The sequence below is a fragment of the Macaca thibetana genome, chromosome 12, assembly GCF_024542745.1.
Source record: "Macaca thibetana thibetana isolate TM-01 chromosome 12, ASM2454274v1, whole genome shotgun sequence".
Taxonomy (NCBI): domain Eukaryota; kingdom Metazoa; phylum Chordata; class Mammalia; order Primates; family Cercopithecidae; genus Macaca; species Macaca thibetana.
Genome location: NC_065589.1, coordinates 80790291 through 80813889, shown reverse-complemented (window position 1 = coordinate 80813889; position 23599 = coordinate 80790291). Strand labels below are relative to the sequence as shown.

General features: G+C 37.4%; 1 protein-coding gene across 3 annotated transcripts in view; it reads right to left on the bottom strand.

Moving 5' to 3' along the window:
- Window positions 1-23599, bottom strand: part of FAP (fibroblast activation protein alpha) — a 71763-nt gene that overhangs the window by 14444 nt on the left and 33720 nt on the right. For all 3 annotated transcript variants that reach the window (XM_050752270.1, XM_050752271.1, XM_050752272.1), the window contains 8 exons: window positions 17853-17957; window positions 17684-17754; window positions 15367-15420; window positions 13549-13673; window positions 9510-9557; window positions 4487-4585; window positions 3936-4005; window positions 3007-3201 (listed from right to left, as the gene is read on the bottom strand). In XM_050752270.1, coding sequence (XP_050608227.1) covers window positions 3007-3201; window positions 3936-4005; window positions 4487-4585; window positions 9510-9557; window positions 13549-13673; window positions 15367-15420; window positions 17684-17754; window positions 17853-17957 — 767 coding nt within the window. The remainder of the gene's footprint in view (window positions 1-3006; window positions 3202-3935; window positions 4006-4486; window positions 4586-9509; window positions 9558-13548; window positions 13674-15366; window positions 15421-17683; window positions 17755-17852; window positions 17958-23599) is intronic.

Below are 23599 nucleotides of genomic sequence, written 5' to 3'. Positions count from 1 at the left end.
TAACAAATGAAAAGGATGTTTTTCTAATTTTGGAGGCTGGATGAACTTTATAACTTTTCTCTCATAAAGATGGCCCGAGGCCAAGGTAAACTTGGAATCCTAGTGATCAATTATTATCCTATTTTATAAATATTCTTATTCATACCATCTATAAAAGCATGATAGAAAATTTCATCTCATGTAATTCTTCCCCACCACTAACCCTCAAGCTATATCAAATTTTAAAGTTGTGGGAGTATCAAAAACGCCAAATATACTCCAAATGAGCAAAGTTGCCCTTATAACCACCAAAGTTTTAAGGGTCTCACATATGTACTATTTGAAGAGAAACCTAAAGAAAGCAGGTTCCAGTCTCCCTTATGTCTGTAGCTTCACAAGCATCTCTTCTGAAGCATTTTCTTTCATATAGACAGAAGTTATAAGATGATATGACTTCTTTTTTTCCCCTACTTTGCTTTGTTTAAATCTATTTGCTGCCCTTGAGTAGTATTTACTGTTGTTTCCAAATATGTACGTACGATTTTCTTTTGGTATGTCAAAAGCTTAGCCAGACTGCATTTTATAAAAGATTCAGGGGACAAATTTTATTCTCTGAGAGACAATTTAAGGGCTACAGTAGAAGGATTGTAATCTCAATTTCCCAGGTCAGGCATTTGGTGTCTGATTCCTGAAACACTTCCTTAGGAGGTATATTGAATCATCCCCAGGATTATTATTCTAAATCAATTCTATTTTGCTTTTGTTTTCTCAAAGCATTGGATTATAAGGCTTCCTTTTCACAGTTGCATAAGAATGATTTCAAGCAAAAACCAAGGCCAGCTCTGGCTGTCATCTCCACTGTTGTTTATAGGCTTTGCATGGGTCCACGCAGCTGCCCATACTCTCTGGGGTGTTTACTAAAAGTTTGATCTAACGACAATGTTGTCCCTTCAGAGTGTAGGTGGCTTATTTACTTTTACCAGATTGTAAGCACATTGAAAACAGAGATTGCAAATTGCACAATTTTATACAAAATGTACTGCAATGGCATGTATTAACATTAATATTTGATATGTTGTTAAATGGCTGAGTATATGGGTGAACATATGTTTTCCCTACAGCAGGAAGACTTTCTTCAGATTCCATCCTAAAAATGGCTCAGAGAAAGTAAAGGTATCCAATTACCACCTCTAGTCCGTCTTCAATTCTAAATGCCAAAGACAAATTGGTATTACTGCGAAAATCAGTAGAAGGTAGAATTTATGGCTTTGTGTCCTTTGTGTTGAACATCATGGCTCAGGTTTAAAATTTCATTTCATACAAGGAAAATATTAAGAAGTTATTTCTTCTTAGGTTCAAATGGTGCATTTGTGGTGGTAAATAAATGCATAAAAGTATAATGACATATTTTGTTGTTACTGATGGGTTGTGATGATAATGATGATGAAGACAATGATTTTTTAACCAATGCCAAAATAAACCACTTTTTAGCTCTTTTAGCTTTGGAAAAGATCTAAATAAATTATAGATGAGGCATATTTTTATCTCTGTTTTCATGTAGTACCAGGATTACATGTCCTTGATGTTTATTGCATGGTTTAAATGCAAATAGATGTAAGCCATGGTGCTAAAAATAAGTCCCTCATGGAATTAGGCTATAATTCTGAGGATGGCGTTAATATTCTCATTAAGGCACACTACAGTCTTTATATGAGAAACTGATACCTCAGTGGGGTTTTTCTTTGAACTATCTCCTCCAAACAAGTGAATAGTTGAAAGGCCAAAGTCTGAATCCGTAAGAAAGAGGGAGCTTCCAGAAATTGAGTGATAGCTACAGATTTTAGTGTTAGTAACCTACTTACTAATTTGTTATATCGTACTCAGATAGACTTTGTTTTTTATTGAGCATTTTGTGTGTTCCCAGAATGAAAGAAGCACTTGAAAATGTATGGGTTATGGACACCTTTCTATTTTTAAAAATAATTACTTGTGAGTCTAAACTCTTCTGCTTTGATTAGAGACAAAATTACAAAAAAGTGTTGTCTAGGCCTGGCTCCTGGCTGTTAAATACAATCTTTGTTCTGCATGTTGCAGTGAACTCATTAAGTATTAAGGACATTAAGGAGATAAAAAATGTACTAAAGAAATTTCTAAATTGCTCTTTGCCTGTGAAACAGTGTTTGACCTTTAGATCCGCACATGCGTATATATTCATGACTGAGAGTGCAAGTAGCCTGCTACCTTTTAGATTTACGAACTATTATTCTCTAGCTTCACCTACTCATAACATAATAACAGAAATTCAACAACTATAGAGACATTGCAAGAATTATTTGCACAGTGTTTCTAAAAAAGCCACAATTTTGGTGCCTATGTAGTCCTGTTTCAGGAAAAGATGATTGAACCATAAATCATGGTTGAAAATATATGTAGTTGAGAAGAAGAAATCAGATTATGAATCTGTCTTTCCCCTAAATGTTTTCATAATATAATTTCTGTGTGTAAAATGACTTTGTTTTTGTCAAATGAAAATAGGCAAACACTTTCATGCTACAATGGCTGACTGATAGCAAGTTTAACCCCAAATGAATGCCTGACATCTAAAAGCATGTAGTGCTGATAAAATCTTGAGCTATTTCTAAACTTATGAGGTAGAATCCACAATGCTTGAGCAAATTCAGATATTTGTTTCCCTGAAGATCATCATTAGAGTTCAAAGTTTTTCTATCAATTGTAAGAAATGGAACTAAATTAAAAGATATTAGAATGAATGACAACTCTTCAAAAGAGGGTATTTGTGATTTAGCGCTTGAAATCATTTTTCTACACATTTATCAGTGCTCTTCCATGAATACTTTTTTTTTTTCACATTTGGCAAAAATACCCCTGTAAGATTAGTAATAATTTTAGACTAAGTTAGAAAAAGAAAAAAAAAAAAGAATTAAGTCATGAAGAATGGAGAAACACAATAGTGATTGCATGACTTTTGTTGCATGTTGACATCTGCTTGAATGAGAAGGTGCTCACCTGACAGCTGTAATCTGGTCTTCAACTTCATAAACACCCAGCTTTCGATACACTGCATACAGGAGTTTGTCACCTTGGAAAGCTGTTCCTCGACCATCCACCAAGGCAATGACCATCCCTTCCTTACTTGCAAGATAAGATATCCAATTAACAGCAAATACAGACCTTACACTCTGACTGCAGGGACCACCATACCTAAAGGAAAAAAAAAAAAAGAATCTTTGATTTCTTTGTAAAACTCTATTTCCCATCCTGGCCAAGCATTGCTTCTAGTAATTCCAGTACAATTATGTGATAAAATAACAATGGCGTTAGAACTGGCTCAAAATCAAGAGGAGTCCAGGCTTTTCCCAGAGGTTTGCTACAAGGAAGTTGTTTTGGGACACAGCCTCTCCTATTCCCCAAAACGGATACATCTAGGGTTGGCATTTCAAGGAATATGTGTGGGTTTTTCGTCATTTCTGCCACCTGCCACTTGCTAAAAGCAGACATAAGATATACTAAAAAAAATGCATGGTGTTTTAAGCAAATTGTGTGTAGGTCAGCACTGATTTTGGGTGTGATTCCACTAAATGTATTCTATTCCTTTATTTCATTTCTAACTCAATTACATAAGATGTGAAGATGATTTACAATATTTTTTTGGCTGCAATTTCTCTATCTCCAAGGTATTCTGACACATTCGGCAAATTGCCATACAAAGGAAATTTAACACAGCCAATGCAAGCAAGTCCAGCTAAAATCTCAAAACTTCCTCAATCTATTTTAAATAGCCATATTTTATTTACTCTGATTAGTTGAAGAATATATAAAAACAGCATCAATAGGAACTGTTACCAAGGAGAATGGTTCATTCTATTTCATAAATGTGTATTTCATCTAACATATTTTCAGTAAATAGTTTTTACACCAAAGAAAATATTACATACACTTGAATTAGCAAGGGATACTTCTTTGATCTGTCAAATTGAGGAGGAAGAATCATCTTGTACCATAAAGCTTTGAGGAAAAAAAAAGGAGAAAAATCTTCATTCCACAGTACTCATAGCATCATTTATTATCTTTAATAGCAATATATGCCATAAAATCAATTTTCAACTACTAAATTGTTAAGAATTGAGGATATATTGAAAGTAACTTTTATTAAATTTTTGTGTTAAATGTATAAATGACTAGAAATCTTGAATTACTATTTGTTCTAGAAGGACACATTTTAAAATTAAAATTAGATAAGCTCTTTTTGAAAAATGTCAATGTGGAAAGGAAGCTATTGAAAATGTATAAGATCAACCATGTTTACAAACATATTAAAGATATTTAGTAAAACTAAAAATTGTTACCATAACATTATTTTAAATGAAATCCTGTAATATTAATAGATCACAGAATTTGCACTGTAACGTTCACCCTATGCTTTTTTAAAAGCAAGAAAATTGCTCAGCTTCATATCTATAAACGAGAAGTTTTTAAAAGATCTTACTAATTTCATCTACTTCAAGTTTCTTAATTTCCTCTTTAGGCAGCTGGATATTTTTCAAAGCATTTTCCAATTCCTTGTTTTCTTCCAGGATTTTAATTTCTGAAAAAAAGTTAAATGTTCATTTTTAATCAATAGTATTTCCATAAACAATTTTTTCCCTTAAATTCCTTTGACTTCAATATGGGTGAAACTGAAACTGTGAAAAGCTTGCTTAAGAAGTGACGTTTCATATTGACAAATGTATTTATAATCAGCCTTTAGACCATAATCAGCCTTTAGGAAGGACATCACATTATAATCACTGTGTCTTTAACTAATTCTAACAGCATCAAAACACATTTTGAGCAAGATCACAGGAGCAACAATGTTTATTCAATCACGTTTTCCCATCTAAAACTGTTTTGTTTTTAAGTTTAAAGCCATGACCTAAGCACGTGATATTTATTTTATCATATACTAAAAAAAATGTAGTGGAAATACAATCTGGATTACTGGGGCCTCAAATTTAAAATAATTAATTGTGTAATTTCAAAATTTGTTTTTTAATTTTTAATGTGTAAAGTTGAATATTATTTCTGTGATTTTTAAAATCTTTCTTTCTTACACTTTCCTGTTGTACTTGATTAATATAGGACATTCTCCTTTTTTTGGAAATTGAATTATTGTGTATGCTATTCTTTCAGATCCTTTCTCTCAAGGTAGTGATATATCTGAGTAAGACAACAATATATATTGTGTATACACACACACACTATGCTCTTTCTCTGTCTTAAATCTTTAAAAAATCTAAAACCTGCTATTTATACTTCAGCTCAGTTATATTTCACACTTTAATATTTGAAAAGGAAGAAATCCATTGATCTCTTGAATCTGTAGATTGGTAATACATGCAAATAGGTTTCTAGCAATAGAGGGCTTTTTATAGACTTTATTTTGAACTTGGGATTGACATCAGCATTTTCTAGGGAAAAGTTAGTCTTTCAAATAGTATGTGGAGTTTTAGCTTTATATTTTAAAAGAGGGGCTGGATGACTTGTGAGGTATATTTATTGCTACAAAAGATGTCCATGGACTTCTTGTTTTTATGCCTTTTTGAAAGAGTGGTCTCTGAAGAGAGAGAGCTGGAGGAGTGCTTGTAACTATACTAAGTTTGCCAAACCACTTCTCTTGTAACTCTCAGTTTTCATATACTCATGGCATTTTGCTCCAACATGTTATATTTAATCTTAGCACAAGTATAGATGTTTTGGGTATGATTTGTATAAGATACATAATGAATTTCACATTAACTTTGGGTAATCCATCAGGGAAGAGATACTTGTGACACCTTAAAAGTTAAAACCAAAAAAGTAAAATGAATACACAATTCTAAGTACAGTAGAGCCAACCCTTCATTCTTGCGTGGATTCTATGTGTGGAGCTGCCATGGATAAATAGACTCCTGTGTGGATCAAGCGCACAGAGTGGCTGATTGATTGACTGATTACTATTTGTATTATTTTACCACAAGCACTGGAAGTGGGAGACAGTATCCGGGTGTTGTCACGTGCTTATGGCTTTGACTCTTTCTCTGTTCTGTTCTTAGCTCCTGAACTTTTCTGATACATGGCTTAATGAAATGCCAAATTTAATCTAAATGCTTTTAGGGTTCAGAGTTGCATTTTTATGGATAGTGAGTGGGCAATTTTTCCACCTCTTGGAGCACAAACAGAATCTCACAGGGGGCAGTGGGGAGAGTGAGAGTTGACAGGTGGGCTTCTCAGTAAGGCTGTGAATTAAAAACCTATAACCTAGCAAGGGGAGTACAGGTCAGACTATACCTTTTACTTTCTTTCATCCATCACTGTATACTCAGTACCAAGCACACACAGCACCTAGTATCTGGCATGTAGTATCTGCTCCACATGTATTTGTAGGCTCTTCATTGTGATGAAATTGAGTTATAACAGCGATGGACCTTATACTTGATTTCTGTTTGAATCATTTTAAAATCCCACATTGCTCATTAATTTAATTATGGGAAGAATCCATGGAAAGGCTGATTAATAAGGGCCTGTCATGAATTAGTTAATTTTAATGAGCATTTTCTGTGCCGAAAGCAACTAAGCTTTAACTGGGCCCTCCCTGTCAATTCCAGCTCTTCTGGATTCCCACAGAATCTGGTTCAAGTACTACCCGCTATGTTCAAATAACCCTCCCCCTCTTTGCAGGGAAAAGGAAGCCATTTCACTGTGTTCCAACTTTCATACAATTATACCAACAATTTCTTTATTCTCTCCCATCACATCACAAGAGATTAATCCTCTTATCTGTCTCTGATCTTCATCCTTTCTCAACTTCTTAGGGACCTCCCTCCTCTATGTTTTCATTCCATTTTTTCTCCTGATTTCCTCTATCAACATTCACTCATAATCAAATGTTTATCCTCTTTCAAAACCAAAATTAAACCTACATCAACTTTTTACAGCCATCATCCCACCGATCCCCTCTTCTCATCACACTCAGGCCAACTGGAAATACTGCTTTTTTTTTTTTTTTTAACTTACTTATGCAGACCTAATTTTGCTTTAATCTGGCTTCCACCTCCACTGCTCCACTGAAATGGCTCTGACCAAGCTAATGTCAATCTCCCTCTTGCTAAGTCCATTAATTTAGAGCAAGTCTTCCTTCACTCTCTGCAGCATCTGGCACGGATGATTATTTCCTCCTCCTTGAGTTCTTCTCCTCCCCTGCTTTCCACAATACCATACTCTCAAGTTTATTCCCCTCCTTCTGTTCCTTCTTGGTCTCCTCTCCAGGCTCATTTTTCTCCTTCCATTTTTCAAGCGTTGATGTTCCACACAGTTTTGTTGTAGGCTCACTCCCCGCTAACCCTATCCACTCTTGTATTGTCACTCTGCTCATGCCATCCACTTCCAAGGCCTTAGTTACCACATGCTCCATAAACTAATGAGTTTCATCAGTATCTTCAGTCCAAACTGATCTTCTGACATCCAGATCCAAAATGATGTCATTACAGAGCAGCTCCACTTAGACATCCCATCAGTGCCTCAAGCTCAACATTTAAAACAAAATTCATCATCCTCCCAAAACCTGATCTCCACAGTGAATCCTCTATCTCAGTAAAAAACCATTATCAAGCCAATCATCCAAACAGCATCAACACCTACTTCATATTCATAAGTCTTGGGCTTGTGGTAGCTATCTTTAGTAAACATTTCCTAATCCCCCAAACTCAGATGAGCTGCTCTTCCTGTGGGCTTCCAGGCTTTCTGTAGTTCCCCTATCTTAGAACTTACCCCACTGTATTGTAACTGCTCATTTCCATGTTCATATTCCCTACTCATCTATAACCTCCTTGAGGACAAGGACATCATCTAACCCAGTATCTCTTTATTTTATAGATAGATCCAGGACCTAGCACAGTGCCTGGCTTAATGTGGTAGAAGTTCCATACATATTTTTAAATGAGATTGCTGACACCAAATGCGATGTAAACAAGAGACACAGCATCTGCTCCAAAACAGCAGTTGAACATTTACTATCAAAAATACAAACTTCCAAGCATAACTTAAGATATACCATATTAAAATCTTTGGGGAAGGCCTAGGAATCTGTATTTATAATGAACATAGGAGAATAATTTCACATTAGGTAAGTTGTGGAACTGTGCTCTGAAAGAATTTGAATTCTATTTTTTCAGTTAGCACTTATTTAATTACATCTGACATATCTGAGGATGTACCTATTTTGTAAATAGTGAGTGAAATAAAGGAACTTCAAAATCAGTACAGAGACCTGCCAGGAATCTAAGAAGGATCTCAAGAAAGTAGAAATCCATGCTATGGAAAAAGAAAGGCTGGCTATTATTTTGAGTCTTGATAAAATGGGAATTATACACTGATGGTGATTTCTATTAAAACAAAACGTTGTCGACTTGAAATCCATTTCACTGACTGAGATGGTCAAATTAAGAAACATAATCGTTATTCTTACAAGTATTTCCTTATTAGACACAAGGTTTAAAAAAAATCTTAAAATGAAACTAAATTCACAGTCCCATTATCACAATGCCTGTCCTGTCCAGAGTTCCCAAATTGATTCTGGTTTTTTTTCTCATTATTTTCACCTATACTTGAGCCATTGAGCTGACAGCCAAACTAATCCCAAGGCAGTCTCCTGACTTGTCACCAAAGCTGTCCAGGAGCAATCGCAGGCATGAGTGCTGAAGAAAGTGGCATCTGCCTCATTGTCCCTGGCCTCCAACAACTCCAACCCTATAATGTTGTTTAATAGTAAATCAAAAGATAATGGAGAGCCAGCAGGAGAGTATCAGAGCAATTAGACACTCGGACAACTCTGTTGAGAGCAAAACCAGTCGTCTTTGAGATGTGAACTATTTTGAACCAATATCACAAATACAGGATAGAGGAGGACTGTCTTGATAGCAGTTGAAAATGGAAAGAGCCTCCAAATTTCAGGGCGTTCATACGTGGCAACAATGTGATGTAGCTGTTAAAACAAAAAAAGCTGGCGTGACAGTCACCCTCTGCTCTGAATTGAAGAAGTTACACGTAGAATTTGTTTCCGGTTTGGGATGTTACCACACACACACACACACACAAACAACCCCCTACCCCCAACCCCCTGAGCAAAAAAAAAAAAAAAAAAAAAAAAAACTAGAAATTCTATTTTGGAAGGAAGATCGTACTGAATGTGCTAAGTTTTTTCCCAATTCTAATCTGTGCTTTTTATAAGGCTGATTGGAGAAGATAGAATTAAACCCTCTGATATAACTCATCTGTGTTATGCCAGGTTCTCACTGCAAAGAATTATTAAATTTCAAAGGATCTTGTTTGACGCAAATAATATCCAAATCTGTGCAATAATAAGTGGTGTGATAACAGGATTCCACCGCAGTTCCCTTGGTGGTGTGGAGAAACTGTCCTGCTTTCTCTTGCGGAGCATCGCAGAGAGTTCAGGATTACTTGAGACAAGATAAATAGCATGCAAGAGAGAGTACCTTGATCAGTGCGTCCGTCATGAAGGGTGGAAATGGGGATGCCTGGGCCTGTGTGCAGGATGAAAACAAAATCATGGCTTAGTGTTAAAATAACACTTTGTTTTCAAGACGGGCTGCTGGTAGTATTTGTGATTAGTGTCAAGTGCCAGTACATCTTTTAATTCTGCAGCTATTTTTTTCCCCATAGAGAAGAAAACATCACTTTTAAGTTACATTTAAACAATACATGAGATCAAAGCCCACTCAAAGAACAGCTGTGAGAGAGGCCTCGCCTGTGCACTTTTCCAAGACTAATCCTGAATCGTTAATATCTAATTACACAAATGCACCCCAGAAGCTGCAGTGACAAATGGCCTTCTGGGAAGATGTCATGCTGTATTAGGCCAGTTTTGGCTGTGTCTTTATTAACAAACAACCTTCACCAGTACCCAGATTGTATTTTCAATCTGGTTTCTTGGTTCAATGTTCAGCTTATTGAGATGGGTAAAATCTAGTATTTCTTCCATGTGGTAATACATGCAGAAATCTATATGAGATACACTTCCTTTTAAAATATGCTGTGGCAGGTCCCTGGGAAGCAGTCCTGGAAGGAGGTTTGTGGGGGTGGTATTGGGATACACACTTGTGGGGGAAGAGGAGGAAGAATGGGGCAGGGGAGGAAGGTAGATGTCACTGCTGTCACATAGAGACTCCTAGATGGCTTGTAGAATTGTCTCCAATGTGGCAACAAGGCCGGCCTTTACCCCCTAGCATGGAGCAGTCATTGGATGTGGCCTGGGAGAAGAGAAAACTCCAGTGTGTTGGGGAGAGTTAGGGTTAGGGGGCTGTTCAGCTGTAAGCTGTCAGCCACTAGCACTCTCATAGCTGAAGAAATGACTGAGTCAGTCCTGAAGATGGGGATGAAGGGATCTGGCTGGCACACCAGTGTCCACTACATATTCCAACATGCATTCAGCTTCTCTATGCAGAAACTGGCCATTTTTAGCAAGATATACAAATAATTAAAAACGAATTATTCCTTACTTGAAATACAGGATCAAATAATGTCTGGAAATAAATCTTTTAAGCATAAATTTGCTCCGTCAGTAGGTTAAAAGCAACAAATGTGGAGGTTGGAGGTACATGTTCATTTGCCCCCCCCCAAGATAGGGTGAGGATGCTACCTTCTATGTGGAGGGAACCCATTAGAGTAGCATGCTTGGCCCATGCAAAGCAGAGGAGAAATGAATTTTTTGTAGAGTTCTGAGAAGACTTGGGTATGAGTAGCTCCTTCTGTCTTGCCTCTGGCATCTTTCTGCCTGCAGAGAACATGCTTTTGATCTGTTCCTCGGTGCTGTACCTGTGCCAGTGCCAAGCCCCATGGAGGAAGATGGTGGCTGCCCTGTCATACCCGTATTTGTGTAAATATAATTCTGGGATGCAATATTGGGAAACCACACAGCTTTACCACATTTTCCAACTAGCCTTTACAAGTAATAAAGATAATATTTTGGTTTCCTGCTTGAATCCTAGTCTAATTTGGAAATGAGGAAAAAGGATAGTATTTATTAGGCTCCCTCAAGACCCAAAAGTTCCTGTGTGGAATCTCAGAATTTTATAGAATGTTATTGCAGAGATTTTCATTTTGGCCAGTTTTTCATCAAAGTTATGAAAAAGGACAAACACACATATTATATTTTCAGCCAGAGTGCAAAGAAATGAGACATGAATATAAATTTCTAGAGTCTAATCAACCAGCATCTACCCTGTGGAATTTTCGTGGGTGTGTAGTTTCAATAACGGAAACTTGCACATTTTTTTTTTTTTGCCTAAAAAATGAGATAAATAAATGACTGACTGCATTTGACACTGGACGGAAGGTGTGATCCTAGTGGCCTAAACATCAATCCTTGAGAAGCCTACCTTGCATGCTTTTGTTCCATCAGCATCATCGATATGATTTTACCTGTTTTGATCCTATCATCTGGGACTTACTAACCATCCCTCGGGAGAGTTTGAAGTTACATAATGAGGCTTTACTCTTAGTCCTGAAGGGAAAGATTTCAAGGTTTTTCCTATGATGGCGCAGTGACTCATTTTACTGGAGCTTCAAAAACACCAGACGATGTGATGCTTCCCACACAGTATATTTTTTGCTAAATGGGAAATTACCATACTGCCGAGGAAGAGTGAGTGGTGGAAAAGTCAGGCGATTCAAGTTCTAGAAAGGACTCTTCCACCAACTTTTGATGAGAGCTTAGGCTTTTATTCTTCATCTCTTCAGTGGGCACACAGGCTCAAGTATATATTAGGAAGACAAACTAATATAAAATGTGAGATAGTGCCTTCCAAAAACATTAAAGCATTATAGAAATGCAGAATGCATACACATATAAATGCATGGATGTAAATGTAGTGTCACTGATGCATTCATCAGCAAATACATCAGTATAAAACCAGTTTTTTGGTAGACTTTGCAAGGGACGGCAATATTACCTCATATCTATGTTAATTCCACAAGCATTGAATGTCTATTATGTATTAGACATTCTTCTTGGTCTTAGAAATACAAAGATTAAAAGAAAGTAGCCCCTGCCTTCCAGAAGAAAAAGATAGATAAACAGATGACTCAGTATGGTTAGCTCAATGATACTATGTGCCTGGCATGTAAGCTTTCAATCTATGTTGCATAAATACATAGCTTAGGTTGAAAAATGTTGCATAGAACTTGAGAGGGACGTTTAATGCATACCTTTAAATGTCAGTAACCACAATCAGCACATATGGTCATGAACAACAATCTCTTGACATTTCAAAGATGCCACTGACCAAACATTTTATGAAAGTGTTATTTCAAACTGACATCTTTGTGCTATCTTGAAGGGAGCATTTGGGTTAAAATGCTTATTCATGTCCACATAGTCAAATGAGCTGCAGCTCAGGTTCAGGGGCCAGGTGGCTGGACTGAGGGAAGTGGCATGTTAGGGTAGCCTTCACTCTGGTTCCCTTTATGGGATCTTCAGGGCCTCTGCAACTAAACCGGGATATCAAGCAGCCAAAGATTCCATTTGTTCTTTAAGCCACATACCCCCACCAGGGGAGCTGATACTAAAATAGGAGGGTAGTATACATTTTGTAATACCTTTTTCCAAGTACTCTAACTCCCAGCTCCAAATTAGGAATAAGCTGGGGGAGGTGACAGAGATTGGAGAATTAGAGATTCCCAAGTCAGTTTTCCAAATCTCCATAATGACTTAGACACCAATATATTTCATTGATCTATATTGGCCTCTTAACCTAACCTGTTTTATTGTTTGCCACATGCTCAAGATATAGATAAAAGGTTGTGCATAAAATAAAATTGTATGGGTAGAAATTATTCATTAAATGTACGTATGTCCTAAACAATCAGGAAATGTTTCGTAGATTTTCTTACTTATGGCTTGTTATATTTGAATGTATTACTCACGATGTTTTCCAAATTTAGAAAGGACATCTTGAGTGACAAAGGTTCATTTTCTATCCCCATTGAAATTACAGTTTGAGGAATGATTGACCTCCGAGGTGGGGATCTCAGGTTTCTAAGCCTTTGTCCATTCCCCCGGCTATGAGAGTTTGATATTTCTCTGGGAGAAGGGGGCAGAGAGTCCAGCAACCATTTTATCAGAGAACATTTCTTTTATTGCTATTGCTCAAATCCTGTGAAGCCTAGCTGATAGGTTGCCTCTGCATGCAATCTTAGTGCTGTGGAATGCGGTGGTTGAGAGCATGGGACTTAGAGGCAACAGACCCTTGCTTCAATCCTGGCTGATGCTTAGCCGCAGTGTGGACCTTTGGCAAGTTACTCTGTTTCCCCGAGCTCTGTTTCCTCAGCTGCAAAAAAGTGAAGGTAATAATACCCTCCTATCCTCCTTTCATTTCTTTTTCTATAAACACAAGATAAGATTCTTACATATAACAAGTGCTCATTAACTGTAGCTAAGAATTGATCAGATAGAGGTGAGGAGGATGACAACAATGCCCGTGGGGATGGTGTGCTTGTGTGAGGTCCGTTACCTACCATAGCAGACAAGTGCATAGTACTTGGCGTAGTCGCTGAAACTTGCTGTGTAATATTGGCACCTTTCTTTCCTTAGATGGCAAGTAACACACTTCTTGCTTGGAGGATAGCTTCCAATGCTAATTCTAGAGGGAAATGAAAATAAAACTAAGCTGAAATTTTGAGATTGTATTTATCAAAATGTACTACTCCATGTAAAGTGACTAATTTACATATTGACATCAAACCCACTCTATTTTTCTGTTGCCAATATCATTTAAAGTAAAGGGGAATCACAGTATTTTGATGTAGCTTGATTTTTGATCCATCTTTGCCTTAATAGGCACAAACCTTGAAGAAGAAGCCCTATGTGGTTTCCCTGGAGTGGGAGAAATATCTAACACCTCAAATGGCAGTGAGGTAGTCATTTCCCATAACCATTCATCTTTTACACTTTACAAAGTGCTTGGGAATGCATAGTTCTTCATCTTCCTATCTCTCTGTTTCCACCCCATGGCAAAACATAGAAGGAAAATCTGGCAGTATTATCAAGAAAGAGTCCCTGTTCTTACCATATATCAGGAAGGGTAAATTAATAATAGGCAAATTAGAAATAAGAAATGACAATTCTAAGTGCCTCCTGTGCCTTCATTCCTTTCAGCAGGAAATTTGGGCTCGTGGAAGCTCAGGCTAGGAATGCCCCCTCCACACAGTCTACACAAGCCAATCTGTCCTGCCCACATTGCCCCCACACTCACTCTGCAGAGTCATCTGTGTGGTTCCTGAACAGAGCGATTGGCTTCAATACACAAACTCAGGGACCTTATCCTACACCCTCAGAATCAGAATTCCATGTGGAGGAGTTTAGATGATGTCATGCCAGGGTCTGGACAGGTCAGGACCCCATGGTGGCTGTCAGGGTCTCCTGTGCCACCTCTGAGTTTCTTCTGCTGCTGTCCCTGACTTTGCCTTGGGCATGGCAGAGAGTGGCCAGGCCAGAGACATTGCTGGACCCAGAGAGTGATTCTTCTTCACGCATAAAGTAAGATCACGATCCAGGAGGGAACAGAGAAATATGACAGAGGGCAAATTTATTTCCTCTGTTAGGGTTAGTATGTTAGCGTATGTCCCTATTTGGGTGTGACCTTGGAAACATTAGGCAGGCAGTTAACAGCAAGGGCTCAGAGATCAGCATGCCCAGGTACAAATCCTGGCTCCAACAACATTACCTGCCTCATAGTGCTGTAGGAATTAAATGAAATTACATATGTCAGTCAGATTAAAAGGTGCCTGGCATATAATAGACTACTGGCATGTAGTAACTATCGCTTTCCTTTCCACATCCAGAAAGGGCTGTCGAGGGCACCATTTCAGTCATCAAGGGGACAACTGGACTGAATTTAAGCACTAATATAGGGACAGGGATGGGTGGTGCCAAAGTGAGCCAGAGTGAAGGAAATCACATATTATCAGAATAAAAACAATGCCTGGTTCATACTGGGTATTCAGCAAATGTGTGTTAAATAAAGAAATGTCCTCAATTTAACTATATGTAGTTAAAGTGTTTAGTACCAAAATAGTATTTAGTATTTATATGAGCATTAGAATTTCTTGTTTTTTCCTTTTGAAAACAAATACTTTGAATTGGCTAACATTTTGAGAGTGTGTGTTTTTTATACTGATGTAGTATACAACATTCTCCAAATGTTTTCTCTCAATTCATAAATAATTTTTATTACGTGCCACAATTTAAAAATATTTTCCATCTCCTGGAGATGATGACTTTTTATGTTAAAATGTCAATATACAGAAATAACAGAATGAATGGACATAAATTACCTGTAGATGTTTCTTCTTCCAGGGTAATCTTCAAATTCATTGCTAGAATAAAACCTGAAAATATATTCAGAAATTATTAAGTATTGATAAATAAGTGATAATAGAATTGTTAGTATTAATACTAATATAGTATCAATATAGGTAAGCATTCATCTAATGAAACTATTTATTAATTGGTGCTTAGGTACACAAATAACTGCTGTTAATAACCTGAACTTTGCATGTTTATTCTGACTTCCAAATCATCAGAGGAAGATTCAATTATGCTGAATACTGTTTTTATTACAGGTATATTATATTCTGATTCATTATGAGCCATGCAAATTAACTAGGAAATTGTATTAATATCATACTTTGCCTTTTCCATGATTAAGAACAGTTTACCTGTTTCTCTGTACTATGTTATTTAATTTTATCTGTGATTCTGAACATACCTTGAATTTATTTTATAGAAACCCTGTCAATAGATAGGTTTGCTACAAATTGAGGATATCACACTGGATACCACACACAGGGCATGTAAATTTAGCCAAATGTAAAACAAGTCAGAAGAGAACATGCTTGTTACTTAAGTATCCAGGTTCTGATTCTAACCGTCTTAAAATAGCCATGAAGTGGGAAATTCAGTTTTGTGACGTGGTTTTCACTCTGCTGTATGTTCATCTGAGTATCAGAAACTGTCATTATTCTCCCCCCACGAATGTGAAAAGTTTGGGATAACTGAAATTTGATTTAATTCTCAGGACAATTAGGCAGTCCAGTTCTCACTCTGTCCTAGGTATCTTGAAAATCTTATTAGCACCAAGTAGAAGAAAAAAGCAATGGAATACAACTTGTTTATAGCACCAAATTTATCTCCCAAACTAACACCTTTCTATGCATCTTTAGTAACTTTGCGTGACTCCCATCATCCCTTTCCCTTGCCCTCCCCACATAATCTCAAACAATCTGTGAATAAAGGACTCAGGATCTTTCCCCAGCAGCCCCCTGCCGCTTCCTTGTTATGTGGAAGCTTCCCTGATTGTCTCCCTCTCTAACCTTTGCAGCTGGGTCCAGTTTGTCTCTTTTCTCTCTGTTTTCCCAGACAGTCTCCCTTCGCCAGTCCTGTTTAGCCTCCATCTGTCTTTACTGTCTATTCTGTTCTCTCTTCCATTTAGATAATGTGTGTTGAACTCCTCTGTGTCAGGCGCTGTGCTAAGTGCTAAGGACGCAAACAAAGAAGGAGGTGCAGTTTTGTCCTCAGTGCATCTACTGCATTGCCACTATTCTAGTCCAAGTCTCTTATGACCAGAGCTAGGGCTCTCCGCCTTCAGTTTTTCCCCACCTCCTCAACACATCATGTCTGAAACGAATCTCCCACCAGTTTTGAGCATGTCCCTTCCCTTTACTCTAGTGATTTTAATGGCTGCTCCAAAGAAAGTCCAAACACCTTTACCCTCCTTTCAAAGAATTCCAAAGATTGATAATAGATTTCTGACAGGCTTTTATTCCATGAGCCTGGACTAATGGTCCTCACCTTTTTGCTCCTAGAATTTCAGCTAATAGCGGGCAGATTTTCAGCACTAAGAGAGGATCCCTAGATGCAGATTGTATTAGAAATTATAGAAAGAAAGTATACTTTTGTGATTAGAGCAGTTTTATCATAAATGATTATTTGAAGATGGTTTATTTAAATAGTAAGCAGAATGGACTGAAGAGGAAAGAACTGTAAGAAAGCAGTCCTATGTTCAGGTTAACAATAACAGCCTTAGATTTAATGCTTTAGGATTGAATCTTAGTCTGCTACTAACTAACTGTGGCCTTTGGCCAAGTTAATTAAATTTTATGAGTATCCCTTTTCTCATCTGCAAACTTAGGATAACCATTTCTACTTTACAGTATCTGGTACACAGTAATTGCTCCATAAATGATAGCTGTTATAAATAATAATGTTCAACTTATATAACAATGAATCACTACAAAAGATGCTCCATATCTATGGGCTGCCCTCCAGGGAATTTTGAAACTTGCTCATTGCTTCAAGTGCTGAAGGGTAAAATTTGCCTTTAGAACCAGTTATTATCTTAAAATTTGTATACTTTTTATATAATTACCTACCAAATATCAGAAGAGAAATTATCACCTACTGAAGACTTTTTTCCAAAAGAAAATCATTTTGACTAGTTATTTAAAATGTACAATTGTAAATGAACTCACAACTGTCTGAATTATAGAGTAACAAAAATCTTCTTAACTAAGAGAGTTGGTACAGTATCATTTACGTCCATCGGTGCCAATTAAAACCTGAATGGTGCATCGCGCTTCGTGCAATACTTACAGTGAATCCTGTGTTACTCTGAATATATTTATGGCCTCCCACTTGCCACTTGTAATTTGAATAGCATTTTCCTATAAAAAGACAAACATTATGTTGTGTGAAACCGAGCGTTATTTGAGCAACCTCAAGTGAATGATCTTTGAGGAGATAAATCTTGGAAGGAACGTACCACAGTGTCTTTGATATAGTGAATATGTTTGTAGCCATCCTTGTCACTAAATATTTTGTAGTATGAAATGGCATCATAGCTGAAAACTGGTGTTGAAACAAAGAACTGAAAAAAATTAACAGAGGTTATGTTCAAAAGACAAACCAAACTAAAACCATAGATTTTGTTTTAATATATAAAAGCAATGTATGGTCATAGTTAGAGGAATCAGAATGTCTTGCCTCCTCTGTCTTCTGTCATTCACATCTGGAATCTCATTCTTTCAGATAAACAGCTTCTGTAGTGATTCTAACAGGCACTTGAACATCCCAACCACTGCTTGGCTGCTACTGCATACCCCTGGATTCATGATGCTTAATTTGATTAAATTTCTAAGTCGAAGGTTATGTGGTTTGAAACGGAGTTGGAAGAATCACAAACGAATGTTGATATTTAACCAACCCAAACTTCAAATGAGGTATTTGACCACAGTCTGATGCTCGTTAAGACTTATACCTCTTTTAATTCTTGATTTGTCTGATGCCAAGCACCTAATACCAATCATTCAATGAAGACATTTTGAAGATGAAAAGATCATGACTTGCCAGCCACAGTTTTTAATGGTGAGGAGGGGCTTCTGGACTTGAGAGAAAAAGGTTGCCTACGTTGGGAGAGGTTTACTCCTTGAGCACAAGAAGCAGACTGCAGACTGTCCTCAATGCCCTAGTTTGACCTCTAACAGGTAACCCCACACAGAACTTGCTGGGAACCACTTAACTACCTAAGGCACGCTAGGCTCTTTAGTGTGCCTTGAAACAGAACAAGTCACACTTCAACATTCTAAATGATAGAGATAACTGAAATTCTGCAAATGTTCTTACACTAAATTTTTGAAAATAGTTTCATACATTTCCCATTAAAAAATTAATTGGCTTGTCTTACATTTGCTGACTTTTCTTTCTCCATTGGTCATTGTTTGGTGAAATGATGGCAAATCATTAAGAGAATTACATGAGGAAAGAGCTACTCTACATCATGCAGAGCAAATTTAAAGCCAGCTCGCTCTAGTTGGTATCCCTCCACATGAGAACTGCATCAAGCAACAGCAACAAAAAGCTACCAGTATCTTTTAGCTAAAATACCTATCCTGGTGAGACCTAACGTGAGACCCATTGTGGAGCAAGAAGAGAGCGGGGGAAGTCACTGTAGGCTCCTTTAATGATGATCCCATATTTGATGCCTTTTTGATACAACTGATCATTATTTCTCATGAAATAATTATAATCATGTGACATTAAAATACAACTTATTTGATGTGATGTCTGTAATGGACTAAGTTCCCCCAAAATTCATGTCCACGTGGAGCCACAGAATGTGACCATTTTGGAAATGGGGTCTTTGCAGATGTGATCAAGGAAGAAATTGAAGATGTGCTCATACTGGATTAAAGTGGGCCCTAACTCTAACGACTGGTGTCCTCATAGGAGGGGAAGACACAAAGAGACACTGAGAGATACAGGGAAGAAGGCTATGTGAAGACAGAAGTAGGGATTAAAGTGACACAGCTGTGAACCAAAGAATGCCCAGGGATTTCTAGGAGCCATGAGAAGCCAGAAGAGACAGGGAGGATTCTTCTCTTGAGCCTTCCTAGGGAGCATGGCTCTGCTGACACCATGATTTCTGACTTCCAGCTTTCAGAATGACGAGAGAATAAATTTCTGTTGTTTTAAGCCACAAAGTTTGCCATAACTTATAGCAGCCCTAGGAAACAAATACAGTACCCTAAGTCTTACCACATTTACCTAGAATCAATAAATCAGTTAAATCAAATAAGCAAAAGGCCATTAACCTGAGGCTGTCTCTATAATTTGAGTTCCTATATAATGAAACACAACCTTAGTACGTATACAATCCAAAACCTAACTACAAGTCCAGCAAAAGGGTTTCAGCCAATCATAGGCAGCCATCATATCACACCACATCCAAATAAGGTAGATGCCTCATGGCTCTATGACCCAATAAGGCTGATTCCTAGTGTAGCCAACCAGTGATTTATCTACCTTGCTTCTGTGTTTGGCCTATAAAAGGTGGCAGCTCACATTGCTGGACAGAACTCTCAGAACCTCTTCTGGTTCTGAGTGCTGCCTGATTTATGAATTGTTTGTGTTCAAATAAACTCTACTACTTTTAACTTGTCTAAAGTTTTTCTTTAAAATGAAAAAATGCAATAACGAGAAACAGCTGCCTCCTTACATGATTCCTGCGTTAGTTTCATTAATAATAAGACCAACTTTGGTAGGCTTTTGCATATTGAGACTAATGCTTCCAAGTGAAATTTATAACCAAGAGGCCCAGGAATAGAAAACTCTGATTAGCAATTTTGTAGGTAGAATTTTATTACTATAAGTGTTTGACAAAATCCTTCTTTCATTTCAGAATGAAATTTCACCCTCTTATCTAAATGATAATATACATACTAGTAACCTCTTTCAATGTCTCCTCTGTTTTTTTAATGGAGTTTCATTCTTGTTGCCCAGGCTGGAGTGCAAAGAGCATGGTCTTGGCTCATCACAATCTCCATCTCGCGGGTGCAAGTGATTCTCCTGCCTCAGCCTCCCAAGTAGCTAGGATTACAGGCATGCACCACCATGCCCAGCTAATTTATAGTTGGTCAGGCTGACCTCAGGTGATCCACCCACCTTGGCCTCCCAAAGTGCTGGGATTACAGGTGTGAGCCACTGCACCCAGCCTATGTCTCCTTCTTATTCCTCGTTGTGAAACACAAAATTTGGTTCTACATTGCCTTAATTACTAAAATGAAACCTGAGTCACAACATTTTTTAAGGTACCACAGTAAAAAGAAAAATTGTCTGCAAGCCTGCAGTCAGTTAGTAAAGGACTTTTGAAGGAGCTTTGTTCTAGATTAAAACTTAACATCTCATTTTTATTGAAAATAAAAAAAAAACAGGGCAGAGCATTATGTTTTAAGATATTAGAATCAGGCAAACAGGAAGAATATTTCTGATAAGCAAGGACTGTTATCTTCTCCCCTTTCATTGCATACATTGAAGACAGCTGCTTTAGATGAACAGGTAACTTGGGTGAGGTAAAGAGAGTGTGAAATATGTCCACATTCATTTTGCTAGAGCTAGGCCCATAAAGTGTTCCGAGTTAAGTGCTTCTTGCAAGTCATACCTGGACCCTAGATAAGCACCCACATTAAGTTGTCCTCAGTTTTAATGAGGCCCTTACACTGGTTTCTTTATCATGCTTAGATTTTTTGATAGATTACTCATCTCTATATGAAGTGCAAAGCCATTTAAAATATTTTACCTGGAAGGTGAGATTATTTACTGCCATGTAATATCTTGCCATAGCTGTTAAATGACCTAAAGCGGATGCCCTAAACTGAGTGCACATTCAATCAAAAGCACAAGCTTTCAAGCATCAAGAAGAAAATTCATTTTTTTTGAACCAAGGGATTTTGCCAGCTGCCTAAAGAAGGTGTAGTGTGTTGCTTAAATTATTTTAAAATAATTGGTGTGACTTTGCAGTCTAAGCATAATGCCTTCAGTGCTTGTTCTCCAAATTTAAGGAACTAAGCACTAGGTTCCTTTGATTAACTCTTCACTTTTCTGTCTGTTCTCTACAGAGCAAAAAAACAAAACAAAACAAAACAAAAAATGTTTCAAAAGCAAGTTTGTTGTTATTTTTCCTGATTAAATACCAAAAAAGAAGTTAGGTTTTTAATCCTAAATTAAGAGACTGGATGTGCCAGTGCTGGAGGGAAAAAGTGGTAAGTAAAGTTCTCAGCAAACCTATTTGCTAGTTCTGTGCCTGCAACTAACAGACCAGTTACTTTTAACTAGACATTTAATCTCCCTTTTCTAATTCATTAGGTGATTTCTGAGAGTCTTCTTCCATTTTAAATATCTCTGACAAGTTCAAAAGAAACCACATATCAAAAATAGCTTTTAAAATTTATATTAATATGACTAGCATGTATACTTTATCTAAAGACCCTATAAATGTTACTTGAACGAATGTCTGAAATACATACACATTTCTAGTTTTTTTCTGGTTAATTTTATTAAGCCACTAGTTTCATTATAGGTCAAAGGAAGCTATTAAATATACAATACATTATTACATATGAGTTATGGCTATACAAAATTGTGGCCAGACTTTTTCAAAAGGCATGTCAGAACTTACAAAAGCTAATTAATAATCTATTTAAAGCAGGTGTCTTGGGAGAGTGTAAACTTAAACTCTTGAAAACAATCATTGCAAATAATTTTTGATAATTTGTCTTCTGGAATTTAGAAGTTTTACTGACTACTGAATACATGTGAAGAGATTGAGATTAGTATATAAAAATAAGTTGCTCCCAATAGAATTATAAAACTATGAATATTAAAATGATCTGGCACAAAAATCACAAGTCCCAGATAAGTAACTCATTTACTCTGTAGATTTAGTTGGGAATGACTTTTGATTTAATACGAGGACCTCATCTTCTCCCAAAGGAGAGGTATGCGCCCGCACTGAGGGTATTTTTTTTAAAAAGTTCTTCAGCTGGACTGGGCACGGTGGCTCATGCCATTTAGTTGGGAATGACTTTTGATTTAGTGTAAGGACCTCATCTTCTCTCAAAGGAGGCATATGTGCCTCCACTGAGGGTATTTTGTTTGTTTGTTTGTTTGATTGATTTTGAGGTGGAGTCTCGCTCTGTCGCCCAGGCTGGAGTGCAGTGGCGCGATCTGGGCTCACTGCAAGCTCCGCCTCCCGGGTTCACGCCATTCTCCTGCCTCAGCCTCCAGAGTAGTGGGACTACAGGCGCCCATCACCATGCCCGACTATTTCTTTTGTATTTTTAGTAGAGACTGGGTTTCACCGTGTTAGCCAGGACGGTCTCGATCTCCTGACACTGAGGGTATTTTTTTAAAAAGTTCTACAGCTGGGCTGGGGGCGGTGGCTTATGCCTGTAATCCCAACACTTTGGAAGGCCGAGGCGGGCGGATCACGAGGTCAAGAGATTGAAACCATCCTGGCTAACACGGTGAAACCCCGTCTCTACTAAAAATACAAAAATTAGCTGGGCGTGGTGGCGGGCGCCTGCAATCCCGGCTACTCGGGAGGCTGAGGCAGGAGAATCGCTTGAACCCGGGAGGCGGAGCTTGCAGTGAGCGGAGATCACGCCCCTGCACTCCAGCCTGGCGACAGAGTGAGACTCCGTCGCGGGAGGGAAAAAAAAAGTTTTAAAGCTTTGCAGGCAATTCATTCATTCATTCAGCTCAATTTGATGAGAATGCAAGGTTAGTGCAATACAGATTTTTAAATATAAGATGCTGAAGATGCTTATAAATATGAACTTTCAAAAGATGCATTCTAAAGTGTTTCAGAGTGTTTTGAACACTGCAGCATTTTCAAAATAAATGTGTATAGACGCTCAAGATAATGTCTTTGAAAGGGTTGTTGGTATCATTGCTGATATAATTATAAAATTACATTATTCATATAACTGTATAGTAAATCTAGTTATATTATCATCTTGGAGAACATGACTAAAGAATATTTTCAAGCATTATTTCTTCTCTTCATTCTTTACTAGAAATATTTGTAATGGGAATGGATTGGTAGATTAACTTTTTTTCCTCAAAATTTCAAATACCGATCTAAGAATTACCTTTCTGAAAGGTGAGAGTCAGAGATTCAGATTGATTAAGAATCCATAAAATTGAGAGACTACTTTTCTTTCACTGAATACT